Below are 20,358 nucleotides of genomic sequence, written 5' to 3'. Positions count from 1 at the left end.
GGGCCTATCCATCCTCTCTAAAAACCATTTACTCTCTTCTAAGAGGCCTACATCCCCCAATTCTTCCTTTCCCTAATAAAATGCTATTTAATCCTGAATTCTAAACCACCTCAGAGGGTTATTTTCCCTGGGTTTCTCCCTGAGGTATACACACTAATAACCTATTTGTTTTTCTCTTGTTAATCTGTGCTTTGTTATAGAAAGTCTCAGCTGAGCACTCGGAAGGATGGAGGGGAAATTATTTTTCCTTTCTTGTGATATCAACAAGGCCGGGTCTTGTTATCATTTCATCCTAGTACCTAGCACAGTGCCAGAAACATTCACAAAGGAATGTACTGAATGTACTCACAAAGGAAATGAATGAATAGAATGACTTCCTCTACAACTTGAGTGTCCATATGCTCCTTCGCAATAGTTTTATTTTTTTAAAATATATTTTATTGATTTTTTAGAGAGGAAGAGAGAAGGATAGAGAGTTAGAAACATCGATGAGAGAGAATCATTGATCAGCTGCCTCTTGCACACCCCCTACTGGGGATGTGCCCCCAACCAAGGTACATGCCTTTGACCGGAATCGAACCTGGGACCTTTCAGTCTGCAGGCTGACGCTCTATCCACTGAGCCAAACTGGTTTCGGCCTCAATAGTTTTAGTCATAGCTGATATATAATGCAAGAACCATTCCTTTAAAAATTCTTATTAGAAAGCTCTTGAAATTTTCATAATTTGTAGATACAGGCAATATACTGCCCAACCATTTTATGTGTGTTTTTTTTAATGTCTTTCTTTTATTTTATTGTTGACAGTATTATAGACTTCTCTCATTTGCTCCCTTTTTGCCCCCCTCCACCTTACCCCCACCCTACCCCAGGCCTTCCCCATACTATTGTCTGCGTCCAGGTTTATGCTTATCTATTCTTTGGTTAATCTCTTCCTGTCCTCCTCCCTCTAACCTCGTTCTCCTTTCCCACTGAGGTCTATTATTCTGTCTGTGCATTCATACCTCTGGACCTATTTTGTCTTTCTGTTTATTTTGTTCTTTAGATTCCACTTATAAGTGAGATCCTGTGATATTTGTCTTTTTTTAAATTGGCTTATTTCACTTAGCATAATAATCTCCAGGTCCCATCCACTCTCCAACAACTTTCCTGAGTTCATTTCACACTGTTTAATATCCTGGAAGCATTTATAACATTTCCTTTGAGTGGAGGATGTTGTTTCCAAATCTCCACATGGTGTCAAGTACAGCGATGAACATGGGCTGGATAGTATGGGCTTGTGTATATCTCTGTGATCCTTATAAATTACAAAGTTCAAAAAGAGAGATCTAACAGGTTGAAAAGTAGGGAGAAGAATAGCACAGAAGCTCATAGATACATTTAGAAAACAAGACTTGGAAATGCTTGGTGTCCTTTTTACTTTCCTGGTAATAAAATAGAAGCAGAGTTTGCTTTTCACAACCCCACTAACAGAAGTGATTACCTTAATGTTTGATACAAATTTAGCTAAGTGGATTATTATTATTATTTTTTAAATCTATGGGTTGCTTTACTTAAAAGCAACCAAATAAGGCGCAGATTCTCAATACATTTGCAAGTGAATAACCAATGAGTTTCTCTTCAGATGTGCACTCAAAGTCACTGCTATCTTATCTCTTCCCTGTACCAGCTCATGCAGATTTCAGCACTCTCAGCATTTAAGCTTTAGAAAAAAGACAATGCTATTTGGTAATCCTAAGAATGCTAGTTTTGAAAGCTCTTTTCAGGAAGATTCACTTAAAAAACTTACCCATAGCTATAATATAATTTTTTACAATCAACAAAGAAAAAGCCACCAGAAAATATAATGGTTACTGGCAAGAAAAAGATTTCTTCCACATTTCATTAAAATGCATCAGTTAGTAAGATAAATGGAACTCCACATTCTGCCTGTCTCATTGTGTGTGTGTATATATGTTTAATATCTTCCTCCCTCATTTTCTCTCCTTTTTATCTGAGGCATAAAAGGATTTCATAAGAAAACCACTACATAAATTATATGTTAATCTATGTTTTAAAAATAGGAATGTATGTATAAGAAAGCTCCCAAGAACTTATATTTTTATAGCAATATTTTATATTACTTTTTATGTTTCTATTATGAGAAGTGCACTGGATGCTTAAGTTAATTTATTATTATTATTTTTGGCTTCCTCTTATATTATAAAAAACATTTGTTGAGACTGTGCTCTTACAATACATTTAAGGCATTAATCTATTCTCTCTGTTATAAGAAGAAATGGAGAAGGGAAGTACAACTGATTAAAAGAAACCATAGTCATTCTAAAGCTCATTTGTATTTAAATTTTGATACAGTTAGGAATTACTATAGAAATGTACTCATCAGAGATACTCAGACACATAAAGTGAGGCATTAATACTCTCACTTTTTGACTTATGGAGTTAACCCTATTCTCCTAACTTGACTTTATTATAATCATTTTAGTATTCAGTCTAACTTCAAAGTTCAAATAGTTACACTTTGAGGCTAGAGGTAATGAGGGAAATGTCAAATTAATTTCAGATAATCCTACAAAATTTATAATCCATATCTCATAGTATATGCAGTGTAATCAAACTAACTTCTCAGAACTTTGCCAAAGAATTGGATTCTATATAACCTAGCTAAAGAAACTGATGGAAAAGAAAAGAAAGAAACTGATGGAATTTGAATTATGTCCAGTCTTTCAAGCTCCGTATTTTTCAAAGGATATATACTTTCAGGCTCCTCCAGTCACTCATGGTTCCATTTTTTTCTTAGTCTCTCATTAGTGGCTGTGCATTTTGTTTTTGATACTAGTTAGGCTGTTGAATATTAATAAGTCCCTCCTTTGCAAATTAAAGTGTGATTTTTTTTTTTTATATTAGGGTTTACCTGCTGTATATTCCCACTTTGGAAAATAACAGAAATGGGAATTTTTATCCTTTATAAAACAATTTGAAGACGTTTTATGTCGTTGAGGCAAATATTTGTAAGTTATCATCATGTTCAATAGGATTTGACAATGATAAACCATAAGTAATATTAAATTTTTTATATATTTTTAAAAATCATAAGTGCACCTTAATTTTTTATGTAAAAGAAGTTTTGACACAACATTAATACTTGTGATAAACACATTTGCCCTTTGAGAAGTAAAAAAAGAAACATTGAGGTGAAAGGTAAAAAGATATTATTAATAGGCCAGTGCTACATGGAACATAAAACAAGCAAACGATGAAACACAAGGAAGAAGTTTTATGACAAGTACTTATACCCCAAGTACCATTTTAAAAGGTACATTAAATTTTTTACAGTTCTGTGTAAATCAGATGTCTATGTTTATACCTTTAGGGAAGCTTTCCATTTTATTAAGAGCAAATAAAAAATATCAACAACTTACAGAAAAATTTTGGAATTCTTTGTGAGGGTGAAAAAAAATCTAAAATCTAAGAATTTTTTATTGTATCATATTAACTTGAGGCACTGAATTATGCCATTGTATTGCCTATCTGAATCTTATTTTGCATGTTATTAAGTGCCATTGTTGTGCTACAGACTTTTTGCCTGCCATAATTTGAGGAAGATATAAAAGATAATTAAGAGTGGTAATTGTAGTTTTGACCTAATTCCAAAATCTTTCTCTTCCATGAGAAAGAGCTTCAGGACTTGGACTATAGGTCAACTCTGTGTTGCAGCTATTACTGCAGCCCTGACCAACTGCTTGCACATCTTGGCAGGCTTTTTCAAAATGGAGACAATACCCTAACATGTTTGGCACAGTTGATAGAGCATTGGCCTGGAGACTGAAGGTCCAGTTATCCAGCCAGCCATTCAACCAATCAAAGCATAATATGCTTATGATATGCTAAGGTTGCTCAACTGCTTGCTATGACAAGCAATGACCACCAGGGGGAAGATGCTCCAACTGGTAGGTTAGCTTGCTGCTGGGTTCTGGCTTACTGGGACTGAATGAGATGGGTTAGACACATCCTGGAGCCCTTCAGTGGTCCCTCTCCACTGGCTAACCTCCCACGTACCTCCCTGATCTTGCCCTGATAGTGCACCAGTGAGGTCCCTTGGCCTGGCCTGCACCCTCTTGCAATCCAGGACCCCTTGGGGGATGTTGAAAAGCCAGTTTCAGCCCAATCCTGCAGGCCAGGCCAAGGGACCCCACTGGTGCATGAATTTGTGCACTGGGCTTCTAGTATTATGTAATTATCTTAAGCTAATGTGCTATTCAAAAATAATAATTCCAGTAAAGTAATTATTTTTCACAAGTGAAAAATCTTTCTCTTTAGAGAATGTTTAGCTGCCCTAAATACAACCAGCACAGGTAGATAGAAATCTAAACTTTTTTTTTTTTTTTAAACAAAGTGTGTCTGCACAATTGTGTTGAAAATTCTGATGAAGTTTAAACTGTACAGAGCACCAACCCTTTTTCATATCTGTGAGTTAATAAAATAAACAGCTATTAACACCCTAGGAAGAGATACCTTTTTTGTGAATCTCTGAGAAGCCATTTATTTGATAGCAAGAACCATTTTTTATCCTTTGGAGCACTGTTGCTGGCAGACATTGATATAACTCTCTGGAGGCTCTTTCCAAGTCCACATTGTAGCTAAGCTGAAGGAAGAGGGAGGTATATTGAATCTTTTTAATGCAAGATTGACATCTCAAAAAATCAAAGCCCATAAGCAAAAAGAATTAATAAAGGAAAAAAAAAATAGAGTCTATCTAACAGAAGAACTAGTTAAAATCACTGTCTTTACTAGATGATTTACTCTGTTTTGTTCTTCTAATTATCTTGTAACATTTTTTTTTAATTTTTAATTTTTTACTTTTTGTCTCTTCCTGGATAGAAGCCACCAACCATCGGTATGTTCATATTTTAAAAAAATGAATACAAACCTATGAGTATGTGTATGAATGTTACATATATATATATTCACAGAGACACATATACCCAAAAACATAAATCACCCTGTCTGTTTTCTTAGATAGAAAAGAGACTTTGACTAAGAATATATTGAATTCTGACCAAAGTTATTACCTCATAAACTTAACTCAACTAGTGGTGATCAAGGAGTTTATAAGGTTCAGGCAGCAGCTTCCTCTATGGCTCACACTGTGCAAGAAGCCAGTGGCTTATAGGGTACAGGCTAATACTGTGGGTCACACCCTGCAGAGAGCACCCTATTTGATAGTATCATGTATAACACACCACATGTTTTTAACTATACTACATCTTTTTTTCAATGACCAATAAAATCTTGCAACAAAATTAAATTATCATAAGTAGCTATGGAGTTGGAGTTGCCAAGATATTTCCAAGAACGACCATTGAAAGCAGTGACACTCTTTTTATCTTTAAATGCTGTTAACAAAACTGCCTAACTTCCCATGGTTGGCAGACTACTCTCTCTGCTGGTTTAGACTAGATTTAACTGTAGCAATTGATGGGTTCCTGGAGTACATCTTACAGAGTTCTCCTAGATACGTATTAGGAGTGTGGCACATTTTAGGTTTTGGAAAAGGAGAAAGTCTAAGAAAAAAAGGGCAACAGCCAGCCATATCATCCTGTTCAAGCATGCACATGTTTTATTTAAGTATTCTCCAAAGGTCTACTTTTCCAGCATAATGCAGATAGTAGGCTACCCTTTAAAATAAAGACATATGAGTTTCAAACCAAATTGCCAAAAACAATGACCTTGGTTACTCCATATGGCACACAGAAATAATTACATTTCACTTACAATACAGATGCACTTAACACAGTCATCAAGAGTCATTCACCACCAACACAGTATATTTTGAAATCACCTAAAACACCAAAAAGTTTCTTTTTCTTTTCCAAAAAGTCTGAACAAAGTAACAGTCTGGGATAAATGATAAGTTGAAAAGGAGGCAGAACTGTCAACTGAAATACTAATCTAACTGAACTGCATTTTTAAAATGTAATATCCAGAACATGAAAATAGAACTTCTCATTGGGAATCAAAAGACCTAGGTATTCTTGATAGTGGTTTCTTTAGTCTACTTTTTAAAAAGATTTTCAACAAATGTCGTCAAAGAAGTTTCACTATATATTTGCTCTAGAAGCATAAAGTGGCATGAGGCAGGTGTTAATATAATCGTTAGTATTCACACTCCAGGAAGGTTAGTAACTTTTTAAAAGACATTCTATAAATAAAGGCAATTCTTCCCTAGAGAGAGAAGAGTTTGTCTTCCTTTCACTCAGCAAATGCTTATTAAAATCTACTGTGTGCACAGCATTGTTCTAGAAGCAATTCTAGAAATGGGAAGCAAGAGTCTCTGGCTTCACTGGAAAATAGTTGGATTAATTCCTTTTTATGATAAATTATGATAAGCATTTAAAAATCTCTACAGTAGAGGGATAATTAAGAATCCGTTCCATGTATGGAAGCTAAACTTCATTCCTTACACTGGTGGTTTCAAATAAACAAAACTTCTCATTTGACATAAAACATTTTTACACTGTCACGTGCAGACATGTCTGCTGATATATTTTAAAGGTGAAAAAGTATGGAGACTTTTTACTGAAATGTACATAGAGATCAACTTTGCATCATCAAACTCCTGTCCTCCTGACTTAGTGGAGAAAATGACTCCTTGCCATATACAGGAACCTTTCTGAGATAAACTTGGGTTGCTTTTCCAGTGGCCTAGAAAGCATGCTTTCACCAAAAATTGTTACACAAAGCACTTCAGTTCATCTCTGCATTTCAATTCACATGAGTTATTCTCAAAATGTATTCCAGATCTAAAGCAAAATAAATAATACATAAGTGAGATTCTGGGATCATTGATCCTGTGATAATAGTCCCAGCCAGCTCTTTGTATGAATCATACAGTATTATATCCAATAATTGGGCTTTTCCATAACAGCAAAGAGGTTAGAAATAATTCATGGGTGCAAACTCCTTTTTCCTAATTTTTGACGAGAGGATTCTTGATGATAATTGACTTACAAGATGATTTGTTGGGGAATACAAAAGTAGGAAAGTCTATTGAACTACAAAACGTTAGTCCAGTTGAAGACAATAAATCCAAAAGAAAGGTTAGCACAGGAACAAGAAATGCACTGTCATGGGGATACAGTGGATCAAAGAATATTACTGAGAAACATGTGTGACACAAGAGGTTGGCATTAAAAAGTTATCTAAAACTTGGCCACGCTAGACAATTTTCTATGAAGGTGGCTCTTACAGAATTTATGAAAATCTGGAAAGTCTCACAACAAAAATCCCGATTCCTGATACAACAGGTGTATGATGAATTATTGCAGTTGTAACAGTATCTAGGTGCAAGGTAAAATGATAATACTGCACTATCTGCACACTTCAGATTTATTATTGAGCATCCCCATGAGAAATGCTGCAGGTCCAACAGGAGTCTATTTGCACAGCCCACCATGGGACGTGAATATCCAGCTTGTAGCGAGTGCACAGAAATTCCCCCTCTCTACATTTATAGTTTTTCATGCCTATTCTGAAGACAACATAAGGAAACTGAGATCACTACTCCAAAGAATTCTAGCATGCATTGTGATGGTTTCCTTCAGTTAATACAAATGTGTTGCGTGAATTTGTCAATATGCAATAATCTTCATCATAGCCAATGTTCATGGTTTTAACAGGAAAAATTTTTATCAAAATGTTTTCCATATTTTTTTATTGTTTTGCATTCAACTGGAACATTAGGTTCAAAGATTTATTTTATTTTATTATAAAAGAGTTCTGGTCATAAGAAGCATCAATAGGCGGCATTTCATTGTGCTCATTCACAAAGCCAAAGGGCCACAGACTATTCCTCGGTACAACAGGTCAGACTCTAAAGAAATGCCATTTGTTGGTTTTGTTTCCATCCTCTAGTTTGGAGGCTTTGCTTTTATGTCACTACCAACCTTCTTGCTTTGCCAATTCCAGCTGCAAAATGTTTATCTTGTCTTCTTTCTTCCACATTGGAATTCTCTCCACAGCCAGGGCTCAAATTCCCCTAGACCTGATTCCAGCTGTCTACAAAGCAGACACTCTGACAATGTTTCCTCCTGAGTACTCGGGAGATTCTGGCCTGTCATCTCCTTCGGGAGTGGTGACTGGAGGTGTTGGGATGCTTATTATTGCTGTAGTCACATAAGGTTGTTCACAGTTTAGTTTAACACATTCTTCCATTTTGGCATTTAAACTGGATCGGCTGATGAGGGAAGAAAATAGATTTAAGAAGGTAAGTTGTTTACTTAAAAATGTTTTGCCTGCAATAGAGGTGTATATGATGTCAGGTTTATAAATGACTTTTTAAATGTCTAAGAATAATAGCCATAATTTAAAAAAAAAAAAGGCACTAAAACCTTAACATACAAGGTGGGCAAAAGTAGGTCTACAGTTTTCCCCATGGTAAATAATAGAATAATCTATCTATCTATCTATCTATCTATCTATCTATCTATCTATCTATCTATCTCTCTATAAAAGCCCAAGAGACCATTAGGACTGGTTGAAAGAATAATCAACTGGTCACTATGATGTGCACTGACCACCAGGGGTCAGATGCTCAACACAGGAGCTGCCCCTGGTGGTCAGTGCACTCCCACAGCCAACCTCCCATGGTCCCTCCCCCTTTGGGACTTGTCAAGATGGCGCCAACTGCCCTGACCACTGGCCAGGCCAAGGGACCCCACCTGTGCACGAATTCATGCACTGGGCCTCTAGTTAATAAATAATAATGAAACTCTGTGTTTCACATACAACTGCAAACCTATGTTTACTCCACTCTGTATATTAAAGGGAACATTAGTCGGGTCCCTAATCATAAATGAATGTGTAAAAACCAATTAAATTTAATTCCATCAGTGTTTTTCAAACAAAATGTTATATAAAAAGGTAGGTTTTTGAAACACTGAGTTGTGCAAAATAAAATAGTTTTCTTTGACAGAATCTCTGAGAGGTTTGAGATACGATTATCAAAGGGATATTCCCTCAATTATTTGATCATTTCACTATCTTGTCCCTATAGGGTACCCTTAAAGTTTTCAACTTAGTAACACCCAAATGTTAAGAATCCCAAAAAGTTAGCCATTACTAATACTTAAAGGTATTCTTGAGTTTAATATTTTAAATGGGAGTGGAGTGAAGAGGGGGAAAGAAGGAAGGAGGACATACATGGAAACTTCAAACTATTTTATTTTCATGGAAAACTTAATTTAAATGTTTGTGTCCTAAAAATTTATTTCTAAGCACTTTTCCATTTTCTATGTTGGAGTGGTAGTATATCTTTGAGACAGAAATCTTTCATTGCTCCAACATTTAATATTCTGGTTCCAGAGATATCTGATTGATGTAAATCAACATACCCGGATTCAGAATCTCATCCAGGTTTTCCACAAAAATTACTGGATACCAACAAAGAAATGGCACTGAATGAATGGTTGTTACTCTAAAAAGAAAAGCTACTTCATTTGAAGAACAAAGTAAAATTATTTGGGCCAAATAGATTTTTTAATGACTTGTAAAAGCAAGCAAATAAAGAGAAACAAAGGGAAAATACCAATAGAAAATTTCACTTCAATTGTCCATAAACTCACTAGACATAACCAGTTTAGCATTTCACTTATCTTTCTTTGAATTGGATTTATTTTTGTGTTTATTGTGACCAAAATATTTTTTTGATCAAAATTGCATACTGATTCAAAATATTTGTGTAGCTATAGTTTCAGTTTTTACTGTCACAGTGACTGTTGATTTATTTACAGGTGCTGCAAAGAATACTCTTTAATCATATCAATGTCAGTTTCACTGGTCTCTTTCAGCAGTGTTAACTATCATTTCAAGCGATTTGTTTTTACCTATGGGGCTCCTGGGGATAGAAGTGTCTCTTCAAATAGGAAACAGCTGTGGAATTGAAGAGGTAGAAATACATTTGTGGTTGCCTGCCTGCTTTATCTGTTCTCTGCTCTTTTAATATTGCTGCAGCTACTCTATGACTCAAGGAATATTACAGTAGATCCATTTTCCTGCTTGTGACAGTCTAAGTCTTGTCTCATTCTAAACCCTAGGAACTAGGATTTAGATGCCACCCATGTAGCAACACAGCTGCAGGTGGAGATGTGCTCTGGGGACCAGCACAGGGTGTGTCCACACAGATTGATCTACCTGTTAGATAGTGGGTTTCTCTCCACGCATCTGATCTGAATGGTACTGAGTTCTTGCACACTGCCCCGATGGCTTCCTGATACGTTGGCACTTGGGATGCGGAAAGTTTTTTTGTGTCGTCGGGAACAGCAAGTGCCAGTGACTCCTTGTTGTGAGGAGAGAGAGGGACTATGACTTGAAGGATGATGAACAGTCGAAACCTCCATGCAACTTTCTTCAAACATCTGTTCATCCACAAACTCGTGATTCTGTTCCAGAGGTGGAAAAAAATGTGAAGAAAGACAGAAACACACTTTAACTTTCAAAAAGCAAACAAATAGCTTATTTTTTAAAACTAAAACAATGTCCACGTACATATAGACTATGCAGTGGACAACGAATACCATTTTTATAAAGATTAGAATATCAAAGCTACCTAATACTGGCATTTGTGGGAAAATAACGTCTCTCTAGTTACACATGAAGACTGATGTGGTATCTATTTATAGGCAAACTTTATCTTGAAATATCATTTATTTATTTAAACTGGAGATCATAAACTAACGAACAAAACTTGGAAATGAATATAGATAACACTCACAAAAATGTGTAAATTCACATTGACTTATTTTTATTTTTTTAAAATATATTTTATTGATTTTGTACAGAGAGGAAGGGAGAGAGATAGAGAGTTAGAAACATCGATGAGAGAGAGTCATCGATCAGCTGCCTCTTGCACACCCCCTACTGGGGATATGCCCGCAACTAAGGTACATGCCCTTGACCGGAATCGAACCCGGGACCCTTCAGTCTGCAGGCCGACGCTCTATCCATTGAGCCAAACCGGCTTCGGCACATTGACTTATTTTTAAACAAATTGGAATTAGAAAAAAGAAACTATTTTAATCCAAGTTAGATTGTCTGTTATATAAAATCAAATATTTTCACATGGAACTGAAAACATTTTAAAATTAGAAAATAAGGTACTTAGGACACTTCCCATTTCTTTAGATGTTCCTATAAAATCCTAGGTGGAGACAAATATATGACTTATTAGTTAAACAAATACAACATATTTATATGCAAAATGTGCCACTTTATGTCTGATTCAGAAAGGGTTAGCACTAAACTTCCCAGGTCTCCTTTCTTATCTTTGTGATACATCACTAGGTGTGTTCAGAATCTCTATCTGTGTTTAGGGTTCTAGCCAAGAAGCAAATAGTGATGGAAATAATTTCATATTCTCCATCTTAGAGAAACAGAAACACGGTGTAAAATTTGTTTTAAAGATATTTAAAGCCAAGCTTTGTTTCCTAAAATGCTTATGGAAGACTTTTACCTCAGTCAATGGAAAATATTTTTGGTCTAAGCTACTAAAAAATGACTTCAATTACTATTTTTTTTCTTTGTGTTTGTGGGAATAGTCTTATAATGAGAGACTTTGCACATGCAGAATTCCACTTAACTATCTCTCAGCCTAACCATTAGCAAAACAATTGAAGCAATTCACTGGCTAATAGGAAATAGATTGTTTTAGTTACTCATTTTGTCATTTCTTTGCTGAGACAAGCATTTTGAAGTGAACGGAATTTAACATTCTACAGTTGAAAGTCGGAGAAAAAATATGTGAAGAGAAGACAGAGTTTTATGTTAACTATTAAATTTCTAGAAAAAATATAGTTCAATAAGGATCCAAACTCTGTTTTCTTCCCTGGCAGTGCACATCTCAACACATAATGGAAGTTACAGTGCACAAGGTTCCAATTTGTCTCAGTGACTGGAAGTGAAGAATTCATTCTGCCGCTGGTTTCCATGCATTTTTATAGACAGCTCAATTTAAACTATATTGGATTGGCATTAAATAATTTTTTATTTAAAAAGCCCTAAATGGTAAAACAGTAAAAAAAAAATTTAAAAAAAAATTAAAATGAGACCCTGCTAGCAGTCTGTAGAGCCTAAGTCTAACAGAATACACAGATATTTACATTATGATTCATAACAGTAGCAAAATTACAGTTATGAAGTAGCAACAAAAATAATTTTATGGTTGGGGGTCACCACAACATGAGGAACTGTATGAAAGGGTCGCAGCATTAGGAAGGTTGAGAACTGGTGTAGCTGGTTTGGCTCAGTGGATAGAGCATTGGCCTGTGGACTGAAGGGTTCCAAGTTTGATTCCAGTGAAGGGCACATGCCCTGATTGCAGGCTAGATTCCCAGTAGGGGGCATAAGCAGCCGATCAATGGTTCTCTCTCATCATTGATATTTTATTTCTCTCTCCTTCTCCCGTCTTTTCTGCAATCAAGAAAAATATATTTTTGAAAAGAAGAAATGCTTCTATTTAGTCATTCTCTATTTTGTATTATTGCTATTGATATCCCTTTCATCCAGATGTCAGGAACACTTGGAACTTCATTATTTTTTTCTATTTAATTAGCATTTAAAAAATCAGGGTAAATTACATTTTAAAAATATGTTTTTATTGATTTCAGAGAGAGGAAAGGGGAGGGATAAAGAGAAACATTGATGAGAAAGAAACATCATTGTCTCCTGCACGCCCCCTACTGGGAACTGAACTCAAAACCTGGCCTTGTACCTAGACCAGGAATCGAACTGGTGACCTCCTGGTGCATGGGGCAATGTTCAACCCCTGAGCAACCTCGGCTGGGCAGGGTAAATGATGTTTTTATAGGACTAGACGTTGGCTATTGGAAAACAACTTTCCATCCGCATTAAAATAGTATTTTAGACTAGAGTGAGAATAGCCACTAAGGATAACGTTTTAATAAGTCTCTCAAACACTTTCCAAATGGAAATGTCACAACAGTATTTCAAAGTAATTTCGTCTTTTGTTTTCTTTCGTTTTTGTCTTTTATTCTATTTACCAATGTTGTGGGCAGGGCAATCTTTCCAAGGAGGACTGAGTATTTATAAAAGCAAATGGGAGTACTGTGAGGACCAGGCGGGCAGTGATGCCGGTTCCTTACCGTGGTCTTTTCCAAGCAGTGAAGCAGGTGGTGGTGCTGGCTTTCAAAGCTGGAGCCGTATTTGCTGACAAAGGCCTGCTCGTCCTCAGAGGACTGTGAACACAGAGAAGACAGTCTTTTCTATCTTATTTGCAAACAATGAGAACCTCAACTGCATAATCTTGAGATTAAATGTCAGCATTTTATTATTATTTATTTTAGATAGGAAGGCACAGCCTGGCAGTTGCTTTTAAGTCTGAGAATCATTATTTACTTTTTTTTTCTTTTTTTCAAATTATCAGTCTGGTTTTTTAGACTTGCCTCCCTGAACAGAAAATTTAAATCTCTTCTACTCTTTCAACTACCACTTAACTTTAAGAACCTGAGAGCCATTAATTTTGGGTAGTAAAATTTAATCTAATATTTAGATAATTTGGAAATGGCATTATGCTCATCTAAATAAAAGCTATTTTGAAAGTAACAATTATTGGAATCCTAAATATGAGAAGAGAGTTTTGAGCTAAAAATGACTTCTCAAATTATATTTCATACTGTATGATATTTATGACACTACGTAGTGTTCCCTTTCTATTAAAAAAATAAAAGGAGGCATCATGCCATCCCCTACTCACACTCATATGAACTTTAAGGAACATAAGTAATTTTTAAATAAAAAATAATTAGGTATTTGAATCATTGAGCATTTTTTACCATTCCCATGTAAAAAGGGTTCTAAAGCCAACTCTGAAGTGGCAGGGATTATCCCTAAGAACATCAAGCAGTGACGTGGTCTGTACACTAGTGGCGTCCTACAATTCAGCTCAATTTGGATACTGTCTACCTGGAAAGAGCATCATATTACACAGGTTGAGGGCTCAGTTTTACAAGACTGTCCTTCACGCTCCTCTCCCCACCTTAAATTATCAGACTTAAATTATCACCTGGGCTTTTGACCATCTGGCTATAGGTTAGAGGTTCTGGTGACCTCTCCTTGAACTCTAGATGCCAACTGCAAGTGGGACAGTTTACCTGTGCTTTTGATCAACTGACTATAAATCAGAGATTCCCACAATCTGCTCCTTGAGTTTGAATAGTTTGCTAGAGCAGCTCACAAAACTCAAAGAAACATTTTACTTACTAGATTAATGGTTTATTATAAAAGCATATAATGTGACTCAGGGACAGCTAAGTGGAAGAGATGCATAAGGCAAGATATGTGAAAAGGGCGAGGGCATCTGGGTTCTCTGAGTGTGCCACTCTCTCAGATTGCGAGCATAAATAGCTAGATATTAATAAAGGAATGGAGCAAAGGGAATCAGAAATTAAGAAACCTAATCAACTAGGAAGCTGAATCAGACATCCATTATGCCTAATAAACCAGGTAGCTAAATTGGACAATAAGTCTAATGAAGTCTGGAAGTGACAGCTCCAGGCACACCAGGGGATCATAGCATTACCCACCAATGGGATTAACACCTCTCCCTTTCTTGTATTGGGTGGAAGGACTAGCTTTCCTCCGGGTACAACCAGCCCACTTGTCCAGACTAAGGGGTGGATAAGTAATTGAACAACAAAGGGCAAATTCCTCTGCTGGGCACATGCTCAGTAGAAGCCAAGATGGTGCAGGGGGAGGTCATTCCACTATGAAGAATGCACAGTAAAAACTGAGATGGTCATAAAGGGCAGATCCTCACCTGGGAAAATAATTCAATTGGATGAGGGACACAGAACCCCAGAAGATTTAAGAAATGGATTGGTTAGGAGGAGGACAAGCTGACAAAGAATTGGTAATTTGATTGGTTATTTTGAAAGAGTGCTTGGTCCTTCCTAAGCCTGAGATAATATAATCCAAGCTTTAAAAAGTCAAGCTTTCTCTCAACTCCTCCCTTGCAACACACATTTGTGGGTTCATGTGCTCATGCTTTCTCTCTTATAGCAGCCATGTGGGCTAGCAGCTGCCTGAGGGCTCCAAGGGGAGCTCCAAGTGAGGGCTCCAAGCTGGGGCTCCACCTGCAAGCCTGGATATAGTACTGCAGCATCAGCTGAAGCACTGCAGGGAATAGAGGCTACTAGCTGGACAGGGGCAAAGGCTAAACTAGAGTAACCAATAGTGCAGACTTTTTGGATGTTGGCCTTTCTTCTGGGCTTGATGAAAACAAGGCTGGACTTTTTCCACAGTGGGATGAACAAAAAGGAGACACCAGGAACCTTGGGCAGCCTTCTATTTCTATTCCAATAAATCTTACCACTACATATTAGCCTCCCATACATGGGTCCTTGAAAGTGCCTTTCTTGCAACTCCTTGGAAGGACCCCATTTCCACTGGCAACAAAATCTCCACCTGTTACCTAACCAGAAAGCTCTCCAAACTTCCTTCCTTTGAGTTTTTATGGAGATGTCATTCCTTAGATATGACTGAGTAAATAAATCATTAGCTTTTGGTGATTGAACTCAGTCTCCAACCCTTCTCCATTCCCAGGAGGTTGGGGTGGGCCTGAAAATTCCAACCCTCCAATCAATTGGTTCCCCTGGCACCCAGCCACCAACCTTAGGTGAGGTCCTGAAGTCACCTCATTATCATAACAAAAGACATCTTTTTAACTCTCCTCTCTTAGGAAATTCCAGAAATTTAGGAGTTCAGTGACAGAAGCAGAAAGAAGACTAAATATATATTTCTTATTAGAAATCACAACATCATATGTGGTTACATCCAAGTGTGTAAAAATCTTGCCCAACACAAATGAGAATCATGATTCACCGGCAATATTTCATAGCCCAGTTTCTAATCTGCTACCATCAATGACTGTAGGGAGAGGTTATTTAAAAATGACACTTTTGTTGTTTCGGTAACTATTTTCACAATTACCCACAATAAAATTATATGCTTAAATAGAAATAAATCAATATTACATCAACAAATTGAGCATTAAAAAAAGTGAGTTGCTTGACAGTACCTGCAGTTGATTACTGAGCAAACCATTCCGTTTACTTTGCATGTAAGCATTTGCACTTCCGCTTTTGGCTGCCCGTATCCTGGCGAGTCTGGCTTTCTATAGGAGAACAAAAATGAATGTCCTGTTAATACTCAACGAATTGTTTTCTTAAAACAGTGCATATACTCTTGAATAATTCCAATGTCAGCATACATATGTTTAAAAACATGCCAGCTTTTTATAATTACTGACAATTAAATTTTCATCAGATTGAGGCAGGTTAAGAAACTAGGAACATTCCCTGGAAAGTGGATGAGGGAACTGAGACAAATGGCTGAACAAACACACAAATGGCTGAACAAACTGCCAGAATGGCTCTGTAATAAATCATAAAACCCTATCTCCCTAACGAAAGATGCCTAAGAGCAGATGGTTTAAATCACTACAGTCAGGGAAGTAGATAACAAAACCAATTAGAGCCAGACTAATCCAAGATCAAGGCAAAACTAACTAGAAAATGACCCCAGACGCCATTATACACTCATTTTAATACATCAGCATATTAAACAACACACCCAGAAATCCAATGAGTATTCTGTTGAGATCCTTCCCTGGGACCTCCTCTAAAATTCTAGCTTGTAGAAAATAGATAAAATACTCAGGACAAAGGATGGCAGCACATGCTTCTTTGAGCGCATCCATGCCCGCTGTTTTTAGGCGTGTATTTGTTTCTTCTATCCTAAGCTCTAAGGGTACCAACAAGACCTGCACCCAGGGGAGTGATGGGCAGTGTCAGCTCATCCTGGTCTTACCCTGCCCCCAATTCTATCTCCAGGGGTCCTTCCTTTGCCTCACTGTCCCTAATGTTAATAAATTTACTGTCACTTTCACCTGGACTCCTGTCTTGAAAATTTTCTTGAATGAGCCAGAGCCTCTAGTTTGCTTGATCTGTGAAAGGTCCTTGACCTGTGATAGGTCCAGGGCTAGCACCCAGGGTGGAAGCCATCAGGTTACAATATGAGCACTTTATTTTAGTTAACATATCAGTAAGATCAATTAACTACTTTGGAGCTGGGTTGTGCATTTTAAAGATTGTAATTAAGTCTGTACAGTAAGATCAAGTTATTTCATTATTGTTTCTGTCAATAGTGTTAAGAGAAAAAAATAGCTGGCTGTATTACTTATATTTTCGCTTTTATTTTCCCAATCTGAGTAACTTAATAAAATAAAGACCCAGCAAATCAGCTGCCAACTATTTTTTTATTTAAATTAATGTTTTTTAAAAATTAGTAATTAAGTTTCAGAAACCAATTGCCTTTTTTCCTTTCTTTCTCCCTCCATTTCTTAAAAACAAAACAAAACAAAATTTAGTTAACATTTGTATTTTCAAATATAAACTTTTTTTTCAATCAGTTTGCTAAACTGGCTAGTGTAGAACCCAGGCTGAACAATAGGGACTTCTAAGAAAAATCCCTAAATTTTTCCACTAAATTTTTTGTGTCACAGGTCTGCACAAAAACATGCTCACCTAATTCCTATTTCACCTTTAAATTTGCTGAAATAAACACAGTGCTTCTTGCTGGAAAGATTAACATTATTATTTTTTAATTTTAAAAACACTTATGTATATAGAATGTTCTATTTAGAGGGTTTTGAGTGGTCAGTTGAATTGCCTACATCGACAGAGAAATCACCAAAGTGATATTTTTGAATAAACTGACTTCGTAGCCAGATTCTCAGTATTCCATTCTCCTTTAGAACTGCTGTTGTGTATTTGCTCCAAGTTTCATGGAATGAGTCTGGATTTCACTTCCTGGAGAGCAATCTTCTGGTGACCATTCTCCTTATATGATGTATATCTACCACGGGTGTGTAAGGAAGCAACTGAAATATCTTGGCTAAAAACACTTTTGTAAAATTATCCTATAATATTTTTTTTTCTCCTTTCTACACCCCTCCCCCCCCCAATATCACTTTTGGTTTCTAGCCCTGGAATATTGTTTTTAATAATAATTAAAGATTATCTAGATTTTAAAAATGAAAAATTAATATATATGTGTGGTAAAACTTTAGTACTAACATGCAGGAAAATCAAGTCAGTCTCTCTGGACCCTGGAACTACCTTACTCCTATGCTTCAGAGTAAACCACTGACAATATTTCTAGAGCATCTTGCTAGGGATTTTCTAGGTATATGAAAGCAAGTATATGTACATGCATGTGTGTATACACCTATATTCTCCCAGTTGGGAGAATACGTTTCACACTTTTAGACTCAGCTCTTTTCATTTAATACAGCTTGGAATTCCTTTCATATCTGCATGTGTAGATCCACTTCATTTTCTTATGGATGAATAATATAACACTGTATGAATGAAGTATCCTTTATTTGAGCTTATCTGCAGGCAAATTTCTAGAAGCAGAAGTATTCCTGGACCAGTGTGTTTGTGTGTGTGTGAGTGTGTGCGTGTGCGTGTATGTGTGTGTGTGTGTGTTTTACTAAATTTCTTCCAGAGTTGTAGTACCAAGATGGCCCTTCATCACAGCATTTAAAAGTAACACTGAAATGTCTGAAGCTCTCAAAAATAGCATTAAGATAACATCTAGCTTCAACTTGATTCCCTTTCTTTTCCTCAATGAATTTCTTCTTGTGTGCCAATTCCAGGTTGAAATAAAACTTTGTAGAAAGATCACATTTATAAGTGATGGAAAAAACAGACAAATTTTTCTCTTTGCTGATGGTATAATATTTACTTATATACTTAAAATACTGAGACAATACTACATGATGAAGTTGGAAGTTAGAAATGTTTATCTTCAAGGCCATGCTGCTCAGCCAGGACTTCAGGCCAAACTCAATAAAACAATGGCAAGTGTCAAGCACACCTGGAAATGACTTACTAGCAGAATTGATGGTAGAAATTCAGAAAAAGTAAGTTAAATACACATTTCATTTTCAGAAAGGGGTTATTGTTGGAATTTCAGTCCCTAAGTCTCATTGGTCCCCTGGAACAGCCAATTCTTTTTTTTTTTTTTCTTCCTCGCTTTTCCCCTTCCTTTCTCCCTCATTCCTCCTTTTCTGTAAGAATAAACAAGTCATTTTTTGTTGTTGTTGTTTTTGACAAAGAATAGTTTAGATAACCACCATTTTGAACTGCCTGACTTGGCAGCTGTCATGCTGGCCACATGGCTTGCAGCTTCCCTGGGGGCTGCCACCTTGAAATAACAGAGGCCAACTCCTCCCTTTGAATTAGCCAATCGTGAGAGACTGTGTGCCTGAACTCCAATCAAGAGCAAAGGACTAATCACGTGCTTAAGGGATTATAAATCTGAGTGGATGGCCCGCTCAGTGTGCATGTGTGTTCACCCTTCTAAGTAGAAGTAAAGATGTTTGCCTTGCTGCCTGGCTCCCAAGTATGTTTTCTTTTCTATCAGGACTCTGACTTATGGGGCTCACCTTATCTCTAACACTTCCTTCCTGCCTTCCTTTCTTTGTTTCTTCCTTTCTTTATTTCTTCCTTTCTTTGTTCCTTCCTTTCTTCATTGTTTCCTTCTCCTCTCTCCCTCTCTCTTTCTGCAACTACTGATTGTAACTAATTTTATATCATAATTACTCTATCATACTTATTAGTCTTGTCTATGCCATTCCATCTGCATTTAACAGCAGTATTAGAGCACAATATATCTTTCATAAAGGAGACAGAAATTAACCAAAAATAGTGTCCAGCAAAGGTAAACGAAACATCTTTCTCATGGAAAGCATACATATGGTGGCAACCACCATTATAGAAGTAGTTCTAAAGCTTAGGGGAAAAAAAAAGGAGCAGTTATGTTAGAGACAAAATAACCATTTTGCTAAGTCATGTGCTGTGTTAGAAAAAACACACACTTCTTATCTCAATTTCAATGACCAATTATCTTCCATTTTGGGTTAATTGGCTTAATTGTTCTTGTAGAGCACCACACCAAATGTCTCTTGAATGCTAGCCCCTTGATGACCTGTGATTATATCTTTGTTTCCAGTAGGTAATTGAGAGAAATTCCTTTACAAAGATATTTTAGAAAATCACTTTACTTCTGTTCCACTCATTATGATAATCTTGGCAACTGGGGCTGAATAATTGGGAGGTTAAAAGAGTACTGTTCACTAGTGAGAGGAAATATACTCTTCCCAGCCTGCTACCCCCCTTCCCGTAGGAAATACAACTTCTTTACATGGTCAAGTACTAGCAACTATTATGAAAGTTAGAGCAAGATTTCAGTAGATACATATTAAGCATATATGAAAAATA

The 20,358-nt window shown here is 36.5% G+C and overlaps 1 protein-coding gene across 1 annotated transcript in view; it reads right to left on the bottom strand.

The window, feature by feature from the left end:
* Positions 1 to 5,595: 5,595 nt before the first annotated feature.
* The window catches only part of KCND2 (potassium voltage-gated channel subfamily D member 2), a 487,193-nt gene continuing 472,430 nt past the window's right edge, over positions 5,596 to 20,358 (bottom strand). The window contains exons 3-6 of the mRNA XM_036425391.2: positions 16,089 to 16,184; positions 13,156 to 13,248; positions 10,190 to 10,437; positions 5,596 to 8,234 (exon numbers count right to left, since the gene is read on the bottom strand). Coding sequence (XP_036281284.1) covers positions 8,057 to 8,234; positions 10,190 to 10,437; positions 13,156 to 13,248; positions 16,089 to 16,184 — 615 coding nt within the window. The 3' untranslated portion in view covers positions 5,596 to 8,056. The remainder of the gene's footprint in view (positions 8,235 to 10,189; positions 10,438 to 13,155; positions 13,249 to 16,088; positions 16,185 to 20,358) is intronic.

Source organism: Pipistrellus kuhlii, unplaced genomic scaffold (genome assembly GCF_014108245.1).
Source record: "Pipistrellus kuhlii isolate mPipKuh1 unplaced genomic scaffold, mPipKuh1.p scaffold_m20_p_10, whole genome shotgun sequence".
Lineage (NCBI taxonomy): Eukaryota > Metazoa > Chordata > Mammalia > Chiroptera > Vespertilionidae > Pipistrellus > Pipistrellus kuhlii.
This window is presented reverse-complemented; position numbering and strand designations above follow the sequence as displayed.